This window comes from Triturus cristatus, chromosome 4_1 (genome assembly GCF_964204655.1).
Source record: "Triturus cristatus chromosome 4_1, aTriCri1.1, whole genome shotgun sequence".
Taxonomy (NCBI): Eukaryota; Metazoa; Chordata; class Amphibia; order Caudata; family Salamandridae; genus Triturus; species Triturus cristatus.
The window spans coordinates 795492900-795514420 of NC_140585.1; the positions used below are offsets into that span (position 1 = coordinate 795492900).

The following is a 21521-nucleotide window of genomic DNA, read 5'->3' on the forward strand; positions in this document are numbered from 1 at the left end:
CGCGGATTCGCCTGGGCGAAGGAGACTTTACCTCGGAGCCCCAGCGCATAGCCGGGGCCTTCGCGGCCCATTATCAACACATCTATACCCCGGAGGCCTCGGCCACCGTGGCGGACAATGAGCTCTTCCTCAGGGACATCGCAATGCCTCGGCTGGCCGCTTCGGGGGCTGAGGCCCTGGAGGCTGATCTGACGGCGGAGGAGATCACGCTGGCGATTTTGGCCCTCCGCAGTGGTAAGGCAATGGGGCCCAACGGAATCCCAATCGAATACTACAAGCAAAATTCCGCACTTGTGGTCCCTCACCTATTAGCCATGTATGAGGACGGTCTATCGACGGGGATGCTCCCCCGTGATCAGAGGATGGCTACAATAGTGGTGATCCCTAAACCCAACAAGCCGTCCCACGAGTGCTCCTCTTATCGCCCGATCTCGCTGCTCAATGCCGAGGCGAAGATCCTGGCCAAGGTGATAGCAACGCGGCTGCAGCCCTACCTTTCGACCCTAATACACCCGGACCAGTCCGGATTTATGCCCCACCGGAACACCGCTTTGAATCTGCGGCGTCTCCATGGCATCATTGCCGGCCGCTCCTCGATCGAGGAAGATGCGGCCATACTGTCGTTGGATGCGCGGATGGCGTTTGACAGAGTGGAGTGGCCTTTCCTCTTTGCCGTCCTCCGCCATATGGGGCTCGGCCCCAGGATTTGCGCGTGGATCCAGCTGCTTTACACTAAGCCACTTGCACAGGTGGTGGTCAATGGCCGCGTCTCTGACGCCTTTCCGCTGGGTCGAGGGACTAGGCAGGGTTGCCCCCTCTCCCCGCTCCTATTTGCTATGGCTCTCGAGCCATTGGCGGCGTGGGTGCGACAGGATCCGATGATCCGTGGCCTTAGGTGGACGTTGGAATGGGAGGATCGCATATCCCTCTATGCGGACGATGTGCTCCTCTATCTCGCCTCGCCGGCGCGCTCTATCGCCTGTCTCCTCAACATATGTGAATCATATGGTAGTAGGTCTGGATACGATATAAACTGGGAGAAATCCATCTTATATATGCTCCGAGGCTCCCCACCGCGGCTTCCGTCAGGCTGTAACATTCTACTAGCTACCGACGGGTTCAAATATCTTGGCATATACGTCACGGCCGACCGGGACAAATTTGTCGCGGAAAATCTAATGAGGCCCCTCCAACGGCTTCGCGCCGACGTTAAACACTGGCGCACATTGCCGCTGACATTGCTTGGGCGGGCTTCGCTCTTTAAGATGCTCGCCCTCCCGAGATTCCTCTATGCGCTGCAAAATACCCCCTTCCCCATTGCACCCTCCTACTTCACGGCGATCAACGCTGAGATCACTCGTCTCCTCTGGGAGGACAAGTCGCCTCGCATTGCCCTCCATAAGCTTACCAGTGGCTGGTATGATGGAGGTATAGCCCTCCCCGACATGAAGACCTATTACTGGGCGTCGCACCTCATGGTTATTAACCAGTGGCTCCATGTGCCGGGGGATGACCCCGCATACCGTATGGACCGTCAACTACTCGGCCCCGGAGGGGTTATGGGAGCCCTTTACAACCCAAAAAGGGGTCGCGTTCCGGCGGGGCCCGCAGCCCATACCCTCCGGATATGGCACGCGGCGCAACGGGCGATGGGATGGGCTGGAAAGATTACCCAGGCAACGCCGCTTTGGGACACCAGGCAGCTCGGGGTACTTCGCACTACCAAGGGGTTCCACCAGTGGGATCTTATTGGTATCTCCAGGGTGGGAGACCTCTGGCGCAAGGGAGAGGTGATCACTTTTGCCCAACTGCAAGCGGACTACGACCTGGCGGACACCGAGCACTTCCGATATTTACAAGTTCAACACGCTCTTCAGGCGGCGATACCACGTGGGACTCGGCTCCCTGAGTCATCGCCCTTAGAGGACCGGCTCCTCATGGAGCATCCGCTCCAGAGGGCGACGTCCCTAACGTACCGGAAGATACTAAATAACCGCCCCGACCCTTTTTCCGCCCTCAAGGGGAAGTGGGAGGCAGAACTTGGAGAATTTGATGAGACGGACTGGAATTCCGCGCTTTCATCCCCCAGGGAGGTGGGCATATCTTCCAAGCTCAGACTGGTCCAACTCAAAATTTTGCACCGCACATACTACACCCGCACCCTCCTATTCAGACTCCACCGGGTGGAGTCCCCGCTGTGTCTCAGGAACTGTGGCCACGAGGGGACCTTCTTGCATACCCTCTGGGAGTGCCCTGTCGTGGCGACGTATTGGAAAGGGGTGTTGCGTATTCTCTCCCAGGTAACAAAAATTCCCACGCTGCCTGAACCTCGGCTGTGCCTCCTTAATGTCTGGGAACAGACGGACCACAAGAAGGTGACCCAGCTTTGGGTGACTTTGGGACTCATGCTCGCAAAGCGTAACATAGCCCAGAAATGGGGATCGGGGCTGGGGCCTACCCTGACGCAGTGGATCCGAGATATGGACCTTGTAATGGTGACCGAAAAAACTGTGTATGTCCATAGAGGGTGCCCCAAGAAGTGGTCCCAGGTCTGGGGTGGATGGAATGTATACCGGGGAAATATCTGTGAGCCCCCACCGGATGCAGCGGACTCGGATCTCAGTGACCAGGATTAATGGCTCCACTGCTGGAGATGGGCGGGGAAGGGAGCGATGGTGTGTTGTCATTGGGCTGTTTATTTCTCTCTGTGACACCGGTACTGTCATTGCTCCAGTACCTTGTAACCCCTGTATGCCATGCCTTGCACTATACGAGTGGTGTTTGTTTTCTGTTTTGTTGATAAACCCAATAAAAATATTTCAAAAAAAAAAAAAAAAAAATGATAACTTACATTTTGGAGAGGATAGGAAAAGTATGTTTACACTTAAATGAGATGTAATTTAAACCCCTATTTAATGGTAAAGTTAGATTTAAAGTCACAATTCTGAAACTGCCACTTTTAGAAACCACTTTTAGAAAGTTGACATTTTCTTGTCTTAACTATTTGTGTCTTCTGCCAGTATTCTGAGTCACATAGCTGGAATAAGCTTAGCTGTTGCCCTTTGTGTATTTCTCTCGGACAGTGAGACAAAGTGTGTTGGCAGGATGGGCCATCCAGCAAGGATGGTTGGGGTGGAGCTGTTACTTGCCTCACTTACATTTCAAAGGGCTGCCTCCAGCACACATTCAAAGGAACTCGACACCAGTCTTTTGCCACCCTACACTACGTGTAGCCTTGTCAGCGGAAGAAAAGAAATTTCCAGACTCAGAGGTGGGGCTTGTAGAAGATGTCACCCAACTTCAAAGGCTGGCACCAGGTATAAATATTGAACCTCATGAACCAATCATCAGATCACTTCTGGACCTGCGGAAGTCCTAGAAGAAGGACTGTCTTGTTGGCCGAAAGACTGCCCTGCTGCCATCCTACTTGAAGGACTGCCCTGCTGCCCTTCTGCCTGAGGAAGGAAGCCTGGACCTGCGCCTTGAACCCAGGACCACCAGAGTGACTCCAAGGGCTTGATGGCTGGCCTCCTGTGTGGACATGTGAGGGACATAAAAAGCTCCAGAGACCTGTCCTGCATCTGCCCAGCTGACCGGACCTAACTGGGCCTGCCTGTACCCTGGTGCTGGCCTTCACTGGAGTAATTCCTGATTCACAAGGGGTGCCCCAGGTTCTGAGCTCATGGGTGGGATCAGAGTGCACTTCTCATGGCCCAAATGATGGTTCTGTAACAAATGCCTCTGCATGACGCAACTTAATAAAGGCTCTTGCATTTCAACACTAATTAGTGGCCTCATCGGAACCTATGCAGCATGATGCAACTCGATGCAGCACCTCTCAGCTCCCAATCGGCAAACTCATTGGAACGAATGCAGTGAGATGCAGGACCTCGCATCTCTGGCCAAGTACAACCAGGTACTCTGTCCTGAACCTGGTTCGCACTCCATCACAGTCAGCCTAAACTTGTGACTTTGTTCAGGTCAGCCGCAACCAAAGAACTACAATTGGTGCTTTGCGTTTGTTTTAGTGCTACTTTTAATTAAGACTTTGAAACTGCAAATCTCCAGTTCTACTAATTGGATTTTTGCCATTCTGGTATAATTGTAGTAAAGTTTACTCTATTGTTCTAGTTTGGTGTGGGATTTTTCTTGTGTTTTCACTTTATTAAAGTTTGTTTGCTACATAAATACTTTACACAAGCCTGTTTGCTTCTGTACCAAGCTACCAGAGGGTTAAGCACAGGTTAATTTAGTGACATTTTGAGGTTCATACCGACAAGGATAGTGGTTGTTGCTTGAAAAGGGTTTCACCCCCCTCAACCAATAACCCAATTTCTCACACAGATATAAACATACCACTACACTTTCATCGTGTGAACCCTCTCATCTGAGTGCATTACTATTACTGTATTGTGCCAGCATACTGAATACCTCCTTTGTATGATAGTTTTCCTCCAATTTGAATGGCAGAGTATTAGGCACTGAATCTAAATAACTCAATATTCTTGGGTCCTAATTTTATTTTCAATATTCTTGGGTCCTAATTTTATTTTCCTTTTAGATGTCATGTCTTGCTTTCTTTTTCTATCTGTTTTTAAAATAAAAAAAATTGTTCAAGGTCTTTGCTCAGTTGCTCTGTGGGTTGAGAGATCCCTATAAATAACTAATGAACATTGACCACAAGGATGAGCCTCAGAATATGGTTCATGCCTTGAGCTGATGTCTTAACCTGCTTGTAATGTTAAGTGCATTAGTGTATTTATAAAATCACAGTCTTGTGCAGATCAATGAAATGCAGAACGTTCACCTTCACATTAGTAATAACCATCAGTGATTGTTGATGGTTGGGATGCTTGGTTGGTGACTTTGAGTCTAATATTGCGACACTGTGGATTGTGTGCACTGCTTTTATAGTGTATTGATTTAGATATTTGACGTTTCCTGCCTGGGCCGGGTTTAGCGCTGGTGGCGCCCGGTGCAACAATCTTTTTGGCACCCACCCCCATGGCCTCTTTCTTCACAGATTCCCGCTCTATCACCCTTCAACAGTGCTTTTTCCTCTCCATATCTCCCCTCTCTCACATGCATTTAATTTGGTTTATAGCACTGCTTATACCAGTGTAGGCTGTCAGAGCACTTTACATCACACACACATTATACCGAGACAATGAATCATACATGTGTAAATCAGTCTATAGGAAATGTTACATAGGAAATGAGGAATACAAGCTGTTTGGTTTGAAGAAGAACAAACCCCTGGATTTAAAATGTGCCACAGTGGTTGCAGTTGGCTTCACAAATAAGAAAGTATGTCTAACCAAACCAACCCTTTTAAGCAACATTAGGTTAATGAAAGACTAGGAAAAAACATAACATTCTAGCCTCTACCATGCAGTTTGCATGCAGCTGTTTGATGAAAGTTCATAGTTCTGTGCTATATTAGGATTGTAACTTATGAACAGCAACTAACAGAATGATCTATGTGAGAAAATCAATAACCCACTGAGTTATCCACATAAAATACAGTTCTGTGACCTGCATGGAACATGTTCTTTGCAGCAGGCACATTTTCCTGCGCTACTTTATTATGAGTCAAAACTGTGATAAGCCCTTAGCAAAGCAGGACATGGCATAGGAGTGGAAGGCTACGACTCTCCCGGCCTTAGCGGTGTGGAAGAAAGGTAGGGACCATTGTATGGGTTTTGAAGTGGCAGCATACAAGGCAAGAGGTTGCCCCCAGAAGCACCCCAAGATATGTCAGGTGTGGGTGGACAACCGGGGCATACAATTGGAACCTGTTCGCCCAGTGGGTCAGTTGAATGATGATGAAATCCAGGAATTTGTGGGTTGAGGGTGACCAGGGTGGAAGTGAGACACTGACCGCTACATGTGGATTTTCATTATGTTTCATTGACTGATGTCAAGTTGGGGGGGGTGGAGGGAAACATACATGCATTTGATAAATGTTGGCCTCATTGGCCTTTGTTTTTTACTTAATTTGCAAAAAAAAAAAATATGTTTGAAAAAGAAACTGCCACTAGGCAAAACACCAAATCTCTACAGCAAGTACATTAATCACTAGGGTTAGCGTGACATTTTTATTGTTGACTGAAAACTGCTGGACACACAAGGACCTCTTCAGCTGGTACTTTTAAATCCATAAGTTATTTCTTAAATCCATAAGTTATTTCTACCAACAGCACACCGTGAGGTCAGCGCAAAATGTGACTGCACCTGTCAAACTGCCCTAAAGCCAGCCCTGGCCCTGCAGCACCATAACAATCCCCAAATCACTCAAAAGTAAGCGTTCATTGTTGCATTTTTGTAAAGTAGCCTAGCTGTTACAACTTAATTCTTTGAAAGCTGTCATGAAAGATGACATAATTATCTTATACATTTTTAAGTCTGCTCTAGCGAGAACTTTAGAGGTCTTGCCAACTTCAAGTAATAAGGAATAGTAATCTATAAAAAAAAATACATATATACTTACATAGAGGGACTTTGGGTGAGCTCTCTTCGTCCATTGGTCTGTTTAACTGTCATTCAGATTTTTACCCACCACCGGAAACAGCATGAGGAATTGAGTCAACACACTTTTGACATTGGCTCTCTTGCGTTGCAGAGCCACCTAAAAAAAAGTACATTTCAGTGCCAGGGCTAGTGGGCCTATAGTTTACTATAATAAGACTTTGATTTTGCATTCTTAATCATTTTTATGCTTTTTTACTTAGACATTCCTTGTGTATGTAAGATATGTCTTTAGGTCACAGTAATTCAAGGCAAATAGTAACAAATGTTGAGCTAGTTAGGATCATATTTTCTTTTAATGTATATTAAAACTAAAACTAAAAAAGGGGGGTTGCAATTCTTCTCCCTGCTATGAAGCATTTGTACTGTTTTTATTTTAAAACTTCTTATGCAAGCATACGCCTGCGACGCTTAGTTTGCAGCATGCTTTTTTCATGTTTTAACTATTGTGGAATACACTTGCAATGAAAAGAAATGCACGTATTTACCATGACCTAACCTGTTGGCTTTGTCAGTGCTTGTTTAAAATAGCTTTGTCAATGCAAAAATATAAAACAAAATTTCTCTTTTGTTGCTGAAGAGCCGTCTGGATTCGTTCCGCCTACTGAAGTATAACATTGACAGCGCGGATGAGTTCACAGGCCGGGGAGGGTGCCTGCTGGTGGAAAGGCACATTGTTGCTCCTGGCATGTTTCTGGTGAGTTTTGTATCAAACTTGTTTGTACATCAGACATGTTATTTGCATGGGGGTTTCCAGAACTGACCAAAAGGGGGCATGCTGACAGAGACACTACTGCATCTCCTGTATGATAGATTACCCTGAAAGAGAAGGTGTCTCCCAACTGCTCCCTCAGGTCCAAAATTAGGTGAAAAGAGCGGGGCAAGCGATGGATGCCAGATAGACAATACTAGCTGGAGAAGCAGCACTGGAACCAGTGATCCCTGCTTGGCGCGAGTCCACCCATCCTCTCTCAATATCCATCAAGCAGTCCACCTTGAAGAAGGCAATCACACCTGGGTATGACTGTGTAAGGAAGTACAAAAACTCAATATGAGATCACTTTTTATCTAAGCTCAAACTTTTATTATAGTGCTTTTGTTTATTTTTATTACAGTATAAACTACAAATTTCTTCAATTTCTAATTAGGCTTGTGGTCATGTACTAATCATATAGAAAAAGCAGCCACTTCTGCATAGTTGCAAAGAATATGTAGAGCGAGTCGAATTTCCACACAATTTATTTCAGTGGAGATTATTAACATATTCTGTAGAACTTATTTTTTTTAGCAGAAAGTAAATCAATCTCATTAGCTCATTAGCACAGTGAATCCCACTGCAATTGAACTTGTTAATAGCAATGTGTGCAGAATGCAGTTTGTTCATATCATAACTATTTATTTACAATTGATTCACTATGAGATTACAAAACAAATAAGAAAAACAAATAACCTTTAAATACAGCAGCATTTGAAAGTCTCAGTTTATTAATACCTTCCTTATACATACATACCTTCCATTTATATTTATTACTTTGTTTCTAATTCAGCACCTCCAATGCACTACCCTATATCTCACCCTATACCTCTCTCAATATATCCTCTACCTCCACTCTCTCACTCATCCCAAACCCCATTCTACTACTATGATCCCCAAAATAACCCTTTCTAGACGTTTCCCTCCCCTACTCCTCCTTGCATCATCTCATACCTCTTTTACTATTTAATCTCCCAAACAAGCCTTTCTAAACACTCCTCTCTGACTCTTTCCCCTCCCCTTTCCTCATCCCAAACCTTCTCTTACTGTTATGAGCTCCCAAAAAATATCTAAAATCCTTCCCTCTTCTATCCCTCCACTATCCCTTTCAATCCAAATAACAGACTAACATGTCCACCACTCAAATTTATTTCATATTTCCCAAGACTAATACCACACCAATCCTGTTTGGGTTCCGAAGTAGCGGGCTACCCACCGAAAAGCACTTCGACACCTCATCAGGGGTAGCAAGCCCTATATAAATGCAAACCCTTCCCTCTTCTATCCTTTCACTATCTTTTTTCAATCCAAAAAATCTATTTTTTTTTTTAGTTTTATATAGTGCCAAATAGACCCGAGACATCAGGCATCAGAGCGCTTTATATGAGCACCAGTTTCTTTACATGAGGACACATTCATTTTTGTTAGGCATGGGGAGATTAAGTGATTTGCCGAGATTCACAGGATGTTGAGCGTCGTTGCCAAGACTCAAACCCGGTTCCCCAGCTTCAAGGTCGACCGCTCTAGCCGTACATCCTCTCCCTTTGATTTGTAAAGCATCACAGACCTCCTTGTACTCGGTTTACAGGGCAAAAGGCAGCAAAGAACAAGCTCCAATGCAGTTGGAGTCCTGAAGCGTACAAGGACGATTCATAATATAACATTCTTCATGCGCTGTCCTGAGTCAGTCCTTTAGTCTAATGATCTTTGGAACTGTTCCTTCTTGAGAAGTTCTTAAAATAGATGCAGTTTGGTCCACCCCTTGGCAGAGGGTCCGGGGCGTTCCAGAGTTTTGGTCCTTGAACTCCTGTCTGAAAATATTACTGTTGGGCCAGGTGAAAATTGGCTGAGGGGAAATGCCGCTAGGTATTGTGGATGGGTAGCAGTTTCAGCAGGTGACTCCAAACTTCCTCCCAGTAGCCCTTTATATTGAAATCTAAATAGCGTATTTCTGTGTACGAAGAAACAGAGCTCTGTGCCGAGCAACAGGACAAGGGACTATTGACTATCTTGTACAAAAGGTACGTGGGGTGCAGTGTGGGATGGGGATCGGTCACTCTTTGGCTGAAGGAGATAAGGCATCCTTAACTTTGGGGAACCTAAGGCTCCTGAAGAGATTGACATCAGGGGTGGTTCCTCCTTTGTTGCGTTAGAGTATCACCCTCCTACTGCGAGCCATCACATACATTCAAATATTAATTACTAAATAAATAAAATAAAAATGCCTTGCCCGAGTATTTTTTAGGACGGGGCGTGGCCATTCCTGACGATTGACAGGAGGGATGAGTAATGTCCTAAAGCTTGTAGGGTGCATGTCAGATTGGTCAGCTGGCTTGCGATGCCCAGCCTGACATGCGCACTTGAAGCCTCTTCAATCTGTGCTGTGTTGAGTAATCGGGAGGAATGCAGACACAGCTCCTCAGTCCCCTTATACAGGGCCGGACTGGGAACCACAACCGGCCCTGGCAAAGTGCTCAGCCACCCCCTCCCGGGGGGTTGGGGTGCCGCCGAGCTCTTTGCCAGGGCCGGTTTTCAACCGATTTTGTTACAGGGACGTTTTTGCAGCTATGCTGCACAAACGGCCCTGTAACAAAAACGGCCCCCAGGGGCCCAAAACCGGCCCCCACCCGTGCTGCCCACAGGGGGATTGCCCTGTGCCTGCTACGGCCAGTCCAGCCCTGCCCTTATGAGCGGTGGGTTTGGCTGCTCCAGCGAACCCAGGCGCTGCTCTCATGCTGTTTACTATTATAAACAGCATGAGAGCAGGGTCTGGATTGGTTAGATAAGTTGGGTGCAGTGTGTTTACGGCCCACGCAGATGAAGCAGCCCATGGGCAGGGCGAGTAGAACACGACCAATAACTGTGTGGCTTTCCGTTAAAGCGATTGTGATTGGTCATGTTTCTGTGAGTGACTGACTGTGAATACCTTCCCACAGTACAACAGATGGCATTATGTGCAAGCATGTTTAAGTGTGAGCAGAGTGCCTTGCTGGAGTTTTCTCAGCAGCATCTGCCTCCACTCGCACTCTGCTATATTGCTTGGCCTCACTAATTCCCCACAGAACAGAGCACTTGTATGTACACTTCTGGCACATGCAAAATATTGGAAGTAGGTAATGTGTCTTTAAGCGTGTCATTTTCCCTATGAGTCTTGCTTCAATAAATTCGATGGAAGGGACGTTATGGAGGGGGCTGATTTGAGCTAGTCCGTTCTGACAGTGTGACTGATGATGGCTGTCAGGAGCAATGTATTGCATTCCGAGATAGGGTGTGTGCACTCATATCATTGACCGTGCACCCTGCACTTTTATCTGCTGTCGTGGTTTGCTTTGAAATGATGACACTTTCGTAAAAAGCGCATGCCTTCAATAACCACGGAGCACGAGCGCACCAGTGTGCAGTCTAATTGTGAAACACCTGTTGCTGCTGCGTTGAACAGAAGGGTAGATAGAACCCGGCCTTGCACGAACCTATCCAAAACCACAGTCCCTGGAGCTTGCCTTGGCGCCTTGCTACTGCATTACTTCAAGCAACGGCGCCTCACCTGCGGTTTACTGGCAAAACACTGATGCTTTCTGAACAGTGAATATTAAAAATGTTTAGGTATTTCATGTTAACTAACGATTTGTTCCTGTTTACATTTCACACGCATACTTAATTTTGCGACCCCTTAAGAGCATTCCATGTTTTCTGTTTAGTGTGTTTGTGGTTTTTGGGTGTGGCATATTACTCTTATTTAATGAATAGTTTGAACTGAGTCGCCCCCAAGGGGCATATTAACAAGGCGGCGCTATAAAATTATCGCCGCTTTTGCAGCCGTTTTCGGCCGAAAAGCAGCGATAATTTTATCGCCTTATCAGCAAAGACACGCTATTGCGTGTTTTGCTGACTTAGCGCCCGTTTCCAGCACGCCTAACTTTGCATCGCTAATGAGATGCAAAGTAGGCGTGGCTGTGAAACCAACCAGGGAAAATATCACGAATTCAGGAAGGGTAGTGATTATTTAAATCGCGTTAAGTATGCCTTAACGCAGGAATTTAACGTCTGTTAAATTCCTGACTAAGGCATATTTAACATGGGGGGTGGATTCTCTGGCTAAGACCACAGGCCCTATCATCTAGGATATCGCCGTTTTCCACCATGGAAAACGGCGATATCCACACTTTCTCTGGAATTTTTATCGCCTGGGCGATGCGCGTTGTTGATAACGCGCTAACCAGGCGATAAATTCCAGAGATAGCCGGCGATAAATATGCAAGCACGCTTTGCGATATTTATCGCCGGCCCTTGTTAATATGCCCCCAAGTCTTTATAAAGGCCATTATCGAGATCTGTAGAGTTGAGGCTGAAGGCAGTTCGAGTTTCTCATAGCGCCTGTCCAGTGGTTCAAATAGGTGTTCAGAATACATGGTCATCCAATCCTTGGCCTCTCTGCAGAGGGAACAGAGCAATGGACACATATTCCAGTGGAAATTGCGATTCTGTGTAAATACGTGTGAACAAGGTACACAGTTGTCAACATTTTGATGCGATGGAAGTAAAAGAAAATGCAGAACTTGGAAGTGAGCAGGTGTGTTGTGTGTTTGTCGGGCTGATGAAGTGAGTGACCAGTATGCAAAGAAGTGCTTTCCAACGAGTGAAAAGACGGTGCTTAAGTGTAAAGTGATGAGGTGTAAGATATGCCGATGGATGAGGTGTGGAGAGAAAGAGGGCAGACATGTCTAACATACAGTGCACATTACGGGTGTGACTAAGACATTCTGAAGATCAATACTCCTTCCACAGACCTCAGAAACATTTAATTCACAGTCTCACAATTTCAGAATTGAAACATTTTCCATCTTAATTATTTTCATAAAAACCATTGTTGTTACTCATTTATCTTAAACAGTTATCACTTATTGACAAAGCCAAAGGTCCTGTGGCTGGTTTTAAGTGTATATCCGTTGTTGCTTTATATATCTGGATCAGTGCTTGAAATATAGAAGTGCAGGTACTCTGTAAGCAGAGTACCTGCTTGTTTATGAGAAGTGCCGGTACTCTCCAATTAAAAGTGTAGCATTTTTCTTGAGAAGTGCTGGTACTTTCCCTCTCAAAATAAAAAAGTGCCGTCCCTCCGTACTGGACAGTACTGGCCCATGTAAAGCACTGTCTCTGCTGCAAGAATGTTTTGATTTGCGTCCATTCCAGATGTATAAGTGATTAATAGCTGAGGCCCGGGGAGACGGTGAGCCAGTGTGGGAGAGTTCCTTGACATCAGGGAGTCCGCCTCTCTGTTAATGGGTTGCCTCGGTCGTGCTCGGCCTGCTGTCCCTTCCTCGGCCTGCTCCCCCTTCCTCGGCCTGCTCCCGTGGCTTAGTGGTTTCTCCGCTCCGAGTGTTGGCGTTCGGCGCTTCTTGCGCGCGCTCGGAGTGCTCGCGTTCAGTTCCGGATTTATGGGTGCATTAGATGTCCGGAGGTAGGCAGTGCTTTAAATGGGGAAAAAAAGTGCAGGTACTGATCAAATTGAGCTGTGACCTGGGGGCGTGGCAAGAAGGCGTTGCTAGGTGGCGGGACAATGGGTGGGGCTAATGACACTTTAAATAGCGCAATAATTTTTTGGGGTGCGAATAATGACAAATTGCTTTAATCTGTAATATATTTTTGATACCCTTGCATGTATTAAATATACTTTTAACATTCTCTTTCAAATGTTGCATATGAAATTGCCGGTGCACAAATGGCACATGAATCACATTTATTATGCACAGATTCAGCGACAATCACCATTGAATATCCAACTAAAAAGGAGATGCGGTGGACAAGGGTATTAATTTAAAGGGCATACAGATGAAACCAGGGTGGGGTGGGGCGTGGCGAAATGGTTGAAGATGCCAATCCCAAGCCAAGAAACCCCATTCCTTGCACTATAGTAAATGGACCCTGATCTAGTAGCAAAACAAGTGGAGGAGGTCTGAATTAAAGAAAGGGGTTCCAATATGATCAGTGGCAATTGGCAGTAGAATCTCAATCTCTCTCCCTCAATCTCTCTCCCTCTCTCTCTCTCTCTCTCCCTCCCTCCCTCTCTCTCCCGCTCTCTCCCTCTTTCTGCCTCCCTCCCTCCCCCTCCCTCCCTCCCTACCTCTCTCTCTCTCTCCCTCCCTCCCCGTATTTTGGTGCTTTCTGAAAGATGTTTATTACCCAAATCCATATTACTCATTTTATCGACCTCAGAAGAATGAAAGGCTGAGTGAACCTCCTATGATTTAAAGCTGAGACCAAGAGGTCAAACACACATTTTTTAAGTGGATGCATTAGGCCCTGAGTAACCACAACACTAACCCCCACGCTACTCCTTGAACATCTACCAAGTACCAGCTAAACCTGGGGCAGGCCTGCTTTCATTGCTCTGCCCTGCTCCTAACAGTGCTGCTCTAATAGCCACAGTTGCCCATTCGGGTGGTGGGGGCGGGTAGAGGAGAATCAGTGTAGCTATGAAGCACATTTAACCTAACTTGTTTGACCCTGACGATCTCTGCCTGCATCAGTGTCTTTCCTGAGTCCGGACACGAGAAGCACCACTGTGAAAAGAGTCTGCTACCTGCACAGCTCTAACAGTGTGAGGAGAAGCATGGGCCTAAGGCACATGACTGACTCACAAAAGAGTTTGCTGTAGGCTAAACATTCCAAGTTTAGGGCCACCAGTATCACCGTCTTTAGTATGCTTTATCTTTCAGGTTATGGACTAACAGAATGCTATACAGCACGGACCTTGACGTGCGGCCCCAGATCAACAGCAGCACTAGGCTGCACCCTACTCGACTAAGGACTGACATCAAAAAGATGTTAAATAAATATGCAAGCATTTATTTAAAGGTTAAGTGAAGTTAAACAATAAAAGTAACTAGGGTGTCTTGCACCTCTTAACTTTACCAACACTCGTTTTTAAACACATCTTGCAACAAGATTGAAAACAATATATAAAGTCTCTCCCCAATTAAAAAAAGTGTTATTTTATCAACATGCAGAACCGATTATCCTCATTACATCAGATTATACAATTGCGTTGATAAGCATTTTTTCGTTTAAAGTGATAGTTTTCAAACGTGAATTTAAAAACATGAATTCTTCCCTCCACCCTGACAACAATGCCAATATTGAACTTATGTTCATCCTCTTGACCAGCCTGGGCTCCTATTATACATGATCACTATAATTTATCAATCAAACACAGAGGAGGATTTTGTAAAGCGTATATCCTGAAGTAATATTGCGAGGTTCTCCTATATGTGATAATGAAGTAAAAGGAGGGGAAGTAAAAGGAGGGGAAGTATAAACAATTGCATAGAATCACACAATTTGTTAAAGTGGGGAAGCCAGGATTAAGCCCGGATTTTCTGATTTCTGGTCATCTGCACAATGTGAAATCAGAAAACCTGGGATTAAGCCTGGCTTCCCCACTTTACCAAATTTTGTGAGCCTAGGCAAACAAAAATGTTGGCGAGAACCCATGATATTCACTAATCCGCTTGTTAGGTACAAATTTAAACACCACTTCTGGTGTAAATTGGAGAGTTGTATAAAGGACAACAGCCATAAAAACGGAAAAAAAGAAGACCAGAACAGTGTATAGCACTCCAGGGGCCATCAAAAAGGAAAACTCCACGTCTGTGTGTTTTTTTAAAGGCCTGCTAGCCCAGATACCAGTTGCTGCTGCCCACACATTTTAATTGTACCAACTAACTGGCCTAAATAAATGCCATAGAACATGTACAAAGTATAATTGGGTTGGGGGGGGGGGAGGGGGTTATCCCAAACAAACCCACCTGAAGATCCGCCCTTGGAGAGAGGAGCCGGGCCAGCAGCAAGGACCAGAGTGAAACACAGCAGGAGAGGCAGAAACAGCAGGAAAGGAATTTATTAGATTCCTTTCATTTTGTTCCTGCCTCTGCTGGAACGCAGGATTTTATGGGCCCCTTGGAGAGATGTAATGCAGGGCACCGGTGTGAAGCGCTGCAGCCGCCCCTGCATTACACAAGCAGTCTAATTAATTAGTGTGCTTGTGTAATGCAGGGGCGGCTGCAGTGCTTCACACCGGTGCCCTGCATTACATCTCTCCAAGGGGCCCATAAAATCCTGCGTTCCAGCAGAGGCAGGAACAATACAAAAGGCGTGCAAGGTACTAACCTATGTACTGGAGGAGTTGATGAAGAGGGTTCCTCGCAGGGTCTGACTGGCGATGGCAAATCCCTTCACGATAGTGCTCTTCTGTGCTGGAAAGTGGTGATCTTGTGGCTCTGCTTGCCGTCCTGCGCTGGGAAACCGAAACAGGAAAACCAGCCTAAACTGGCCTTTTCAAAGGGCTTCCTAACCTTCCAACCGAACAACTACCTGGCGGGTGACGTCAGATGTTGCTTGGCTGTGCCACGTCACTACCGGTGTGAAACCGGTGTGCAATGCCCATCGTGTGAGCATGTGTCACAGTGTAAAAATGTGACGCATGCTCACTAGACCTGAAACGCCGACCTGCTTGAATGAGTACCGGTACTCTCCTTTGAAAGGAAAAAGTGCTGGTACTCTTGGAGGGAAAAAAAAGAAGTGCCCGTGAGTACCGGCCCATTTAAAGCACTGGCAATAACAGAAAGCTCAGAGAGGAACCAAAATACTAGTATGGTGGCGCACTATGGCAATCACAGAAAGATTATTTAGATTTTTAGGTCACACTCATTTTCCAGACTCACACTTTTTCATCCCCCCTAAAAGCCCTATGTGCACATATTTCTATGTGACTGCTTGCAGCCAGCAGCACTACCTTCCCAAGCTTGGGTAGAGCATTTTCTTCAAAGTTCATGCCGCACACAGTGCTAGACATGACAAGCACACACTTTAAACAGCTTAAAGGTCTCTTACTGTACAATTCGCAAACTACTGTAAATGATGAACATATTTATTGCAGGATATGGGGTAGTTTTGTATGTGTTTACATATTTTAAGATTTTTTATAAACATTCTTGCTTTCTCTCTAAAACGTGCTGTAAAATGCCCTATTTGTCACTCCTTTTTCGCTCACTATGTAAAATTCGGCCCCAACTTCTACGCCCCATAACTTAAATTTCACTAGCCGCCACAGCTATATGCCATTTTTGGCTGCCTTGTCCTACTTTTTTCTTCCTATTATAACATCCTAATGCTTCCTATAGGGTGCCCATTTCCGTCCGATTCGCTCCACTCCATTGTTGGCAGGAAATTAATGACTTGCATCCTATAGAACAGTAGATGAATGCAGGGCTCGCCGTAAAAATAGAAAGTCTAGACATGTTTGTCCACTGGGTGGCAGTATAGACTTTCTAACATGAGTAAAATAGAAACGCAGACCTATAATGGCTCGAACTATAGATCTGCAATTCTAAACTCTTCAGGCATCGTTATGCGTGGCTCGATGTTAGGAGCCAGCGTACCACACCCAGTGTTATGCTGGTTCATGGTAATTTTAGGAGGAAAAAATAACAGGAATTGATTTTACCTGCTCGACCGACATTGCCGGTTTTCCTCGAGAACTTACTTGCAGCAGGTGAACATCTCTGGATTGAATTTCGCTCACCGGCAGTGTTCGCATTCAGTGTATAATTCCAATGGGCCTGGTGGAAACCTCTGTTACCTGGACCGTCAGATATAACAGGCCTGTAGTGATGGGGCAAAGTCCTCCAGGTTTGACCGATGTGTCGTGATCCTTGTAAAACATGCAGTATTCCCACGCCTGGGAACACCGGGTCTTTAAATACTGAGGCACTTGTAAACCCAAAGCGTGATTAATGGGCACTCATTACTGAGGTGATGCAACTGTAAACGTACCAGACCAGTGATGCCAAATCTATTGCAAACACCGCGCTGCCATTTAGCAGGTTTCAATGCCTGCACCGGCAGAACTGGCAAATGACATTCATATCCCCAGCCATCCAACATCAATGCTTCTTTCTTTTCTTCCAGATCCCTTCATATGATACATTTTAATTAATTCATAATTAATCATGGGGAACGTTTAATCGGCCTCAAACTAATGTAAACTGAATTTAATTTTCCCTGTCTAGAACCTGCAGCTTGTAAACGTGTAGGTGCAAAATCATGACAGCTACGCCACTGCTAAGTGCAGAAACTGAAAATACTGGCATTAAAATAAAAACGGGACTTCCTTAGGTCCGCAAGTAAATCCATGCATCTGTCAGTAAGTACATTTTCAGAGATGAAATAGACTACTGAAGACAGACCTTTTTCATAACACCCATTATGGGCAAATCTCAGTTTTGCAAAAAGCAAAAAATAGCACTGATTCAAGAGGTTAGGACATCAAATATTTCCAGAGATTGCATTGTGTTTACATGAAGATTCTGACACTTTGACATTTGGAACAGTGGGCTTATTAGGATTGGTATTGTTACAAATCCCACTGGCTTTTCTACCTTCTGTTGCGCTCTCAAATTCGAACCTTCAAATGAGAAGGATTGCGTCTAACATCTCACTTCACTATTGACTGCCATGTTGTCCGTGGTGGTAGTCATTCAATCCCGAAACTTTAGTCACGGGGGTATTTAGACTTCCAAAAATGTGGAATGACTTCATGACCACGAAAGAGCATGGCAATGACGTCTGACCACCACTCCTCCGTTATCAAGGTGTGAAAGTCTACTGGGCACGTGGGTACCACTCAGAAGTGTGATGCTGGCACAACAAAGCTCAAAGTTATTTTGGATCACAGGCAGTGTACATGCTAAGAGATTCAGCTTTCATGGATCCAGGCAGATAGAAGGGCAAGCAAATGATGTTGCTTATGCACGCCTCTAAACACTAGCTAGCACTTCTGAGTTAGAAGACATGGCTACAGAGGTTTGAGGACTAATCATCCAATAGTGTTTCTAAAGTGCAACAACAAATAGTTTGCAAGCCGAAGCTCTCACTAATGTGCATCCAGAACGTGGTGCAGGCAAACTATCGGGTGCACTCTGAAGTGGTCACTATGAGAGTTGGTTTAAGAAGCTGGCACCAAATGTTGGTCCACCACTGGGTGATGGAGAGCATAGTATGCCCAAAAATGACATGACACACCTAATCCTAGGAGCTCCTGTCATCTGCTGGTGTCAGAGGGGACAAATGTGACAACTGTTGGGGATTTGACTCCCAAGATGCATTTTGTGCATCAGACATGGTAACATTAAAATGTTACCCTGATGTGCATGGTGGCAAGCTCACTGTGACGAGCTTTGCATGCTTTAGATTTACTCAGAGAGTACACAGACAAATGCTGGAAAAAGTTTCAGAAAACCAGCTGGAGGGGCGGGGCGAAGAGATGGAGAAGAAGAGGATGCTTTGCTTATCTTCATTTTCTTTTAAAGACCACAGTGGGGGGAAGAGAGGCTGCGGTCATGGAGGTGCGTTCCATGGGAGACACTGGTAAATCACTTAATATAACGGCAGAGGCACAATTCACTAATCTGAAATTGAAATGCAGAGTGAAAGCCACAACAGCAATGATCTAAACTTAGGGAGGCAATGTTGCTGTTCTATCTGTCCCTCACCTATGTCACTTGTGCTGTAGAAGATACCAGGACATTGTAGAAGAGACTAGAACAGTGGAACCTTGCGACCAGAAAGTTCTAGAGTGAGAAGCTTGCACGCTACTGAACTTGCAGTTGGTATGCTGTGCCCAAGGTGTATGAAATCAATGTAATGCTTCTCTTCACTCTCTGGTCTGCTTATTGCATAATCCTTTTATCTTGCATTGGACACTGGTGACAAGGACGGGATACGTCCAGGTACACCCCAACACACACTCAATGCAGCAGGAAGACGGAGTGTGGCCACTCTCAGGAAAGGAAGGGTATTCAGGGAAGTACCCTGGTTACACTGCTGACTCCAGGATTGTTGTGTCATACTTACTCCGGTATAAAGTGAGTCATTTATGCGAATGGTCACTGGCTGACCGGCAGAGTAAGGGGTAGGTCAACCATACGCGGACAGTATCTAAAAACAACACTGCACCTTACAGTGTCTACACCTGCCGGTACATGTTGCTATGTATTGCTGACCCGAATTGGGTAATGTTGTAGATCTACAGGTACCACTTTTTAGGGTGCTGCATGGGTGGTCACCTATTGTTTCACTAAACAGACCACCACCAAAAAGTTTAGCTAGATCTCACATCGGTCCTGAAGAATTGCAGTCGAATTGACATTAGGCAATAAACATGTTGGCCTGATTTTGTTGCGCAAAACCCTGCAACCTTAGAGCAGGTGTATACACACCATCGTTTTTTAATCAGGATACTGACCACATTCATTAAAGTAGTTTTGGGTGGATCACCAACTCCTGTTTTAGTTTAACACATTTTTCACTTAGACATCTACACTCACTAGGGCCCTTACACGCACTGCACCCAACGGCTAGAAAAAAGATCCCCGCCAAGAAGGCCCCTTCACGGGTGCCGATCGGGTATTGCAGCGCCGACCCGATAAGGAGCAGACCCAGTGATGAAGCAAGACACCTAGCTGGCTGGGTGTTTGAGGGTCTTTTTCTGAAAAGAGAGAAATTTCTCTCTGGTCTCGAGTAATCACTATGGTGCTCTCTGTACACACATTGACCTGTAACACACAGTAGGAACAGCATTCCATTTTGTTTTTCACTGGTTAGGGCCTGTATGCTGGACCTAGATTAATTGGCCCCTAGACCTTCCCCCCCTTTTGTAATAGTGCCTGAGGTGTATGAAATAAACGTAATGCTTCTCTTCACTCTCTGGTCTGCTTATTGCATAATCCTTTTATCTTGCATTAGACACTGGCGACGAGGACGGGATACGTCCAGGTACACCTCAACACACACTCAATGCAGCAGGAAGACGGAGTGTGGCCACTCTCAGGAGATGAAGGGTATTCAGGGAAGTACCCTGGTTACACTGCTGACTCCAGGATTGTTGTGTCATACTTACTCCGGTATAAAGTGAGTAGTTTATGCGAATGGTCACTGGCTGTACGCCTGAGCAGTGAGAAATTGGTTACTGGCAGCAGTCACTGTGGTGACTTAATGGTCATCCCGACATTACCTCTGTTCACCGCTTAAGTTATTGACTAGGGAAATAACTGTGTGCCACAGGGATGTGGTGATTTCAACCTCCGTCGAGCGTGTAAACAATTAGAAAGAGAGATGACTATCTGACGCTGCTCACTGCTTACGGCATCATTGTGAAGGGTGTGTGGCTTACTGATGAGGGTGCACACTGTACAAGAAAAATCCCCTCCTTTTGTACCATCGAACTTAAGCGTCTGCGAACTGGTGGAGCATGTTTGACAGGGGAACAGCCATTACAACGCGGTTTTTACCACGCGCAGCTTTTACATCGCATGCGTTACAACGCATGCGATGTTACAACGCAATGCCATTACACCGCAAGTCTTTACATCGACTTGCGCTAGATGGCGTGCTAACATTACAAATAGTGTAGTTTACTATCCCAACTCCTTCCCTACTGTTAAGTGGACTGGAGTTGGAATAGTAAATTACACTTTTCTAATGTTAGCACGCCATCTAGCGCAAGTCGATGTACAGACTTGCATTGTAATGGCATAGTGTTGTAACATCGCATGCGTTGTAACGCATGCGATGTAACTGCATGCGTTGTAATGACACGCGTTGTAATGTCATACATCCTGTTTGACAATATGTACACACAGCAACTAACTGTTGTGAGCGAGGGGTGTGTGCTGAGCATGAGAATTCTCTGCCATTGGTGTTCCTTGCTCACTGAGGGTGCGAGATGAGCATTAGAATTTGATCACATAAGCGGCTGTGAACTGATGTGAGCATGAATGATGCCGCACACAAACAGCTATGAACTGTTGTGAGTGTGAAGGGTGTGCGCTCAACACGAGGATTCACCACCGTTAACTCACCTCACTCACAAGCACAATGAGGAGAATTTGACACCCACAAACCCGAATTAGGGTCTCACTCCAGTAGGACCGCTCACCTTCCTTAAGTCTGCCTTACCGGGTGCAAGCGGCATCCTTGTTTTCGTGGTGTTCTGTGGGAGCCCGGAGGGAGGTGCATCTGCGGTGAGTCTTGTGAAGTCTACTGTAGTATGCCACCTACTGCCTGGCATTTGCCACATTTTGTCCTAGGGCTGCAATGTGTACGTGCCTCATTTATTCCAGGTTTTAGAGTCTTTTCCTGTCTAAATAGAGCCAGCACCTACTGGAGGCAGTTGAGGAAAACC

General features: G+C 45.8%; 1 protein-coding gene across 1 annotated transcript in view; it reads left to right on the top strand.

The window, feature by feature from the left end:
* Nucleotides 1–21521, top strand: part of LOC146855554 (uncharacterized) — a 421570-nt gene that overhangs the window by 345947 nt on the left and 54102 nt on the right. Inside the window, exon 17 of the mRNA XM_085653381.1 lies at nucleotides 7109–7225. Within this exon, the coding sequence (XP_085509507.1) occupies nucleotides 7109–7225 (117 nt within the window). The remainder of the gene's footprint in view (nucleotides 1–7108; nucleotides 7226–21521) is intronic.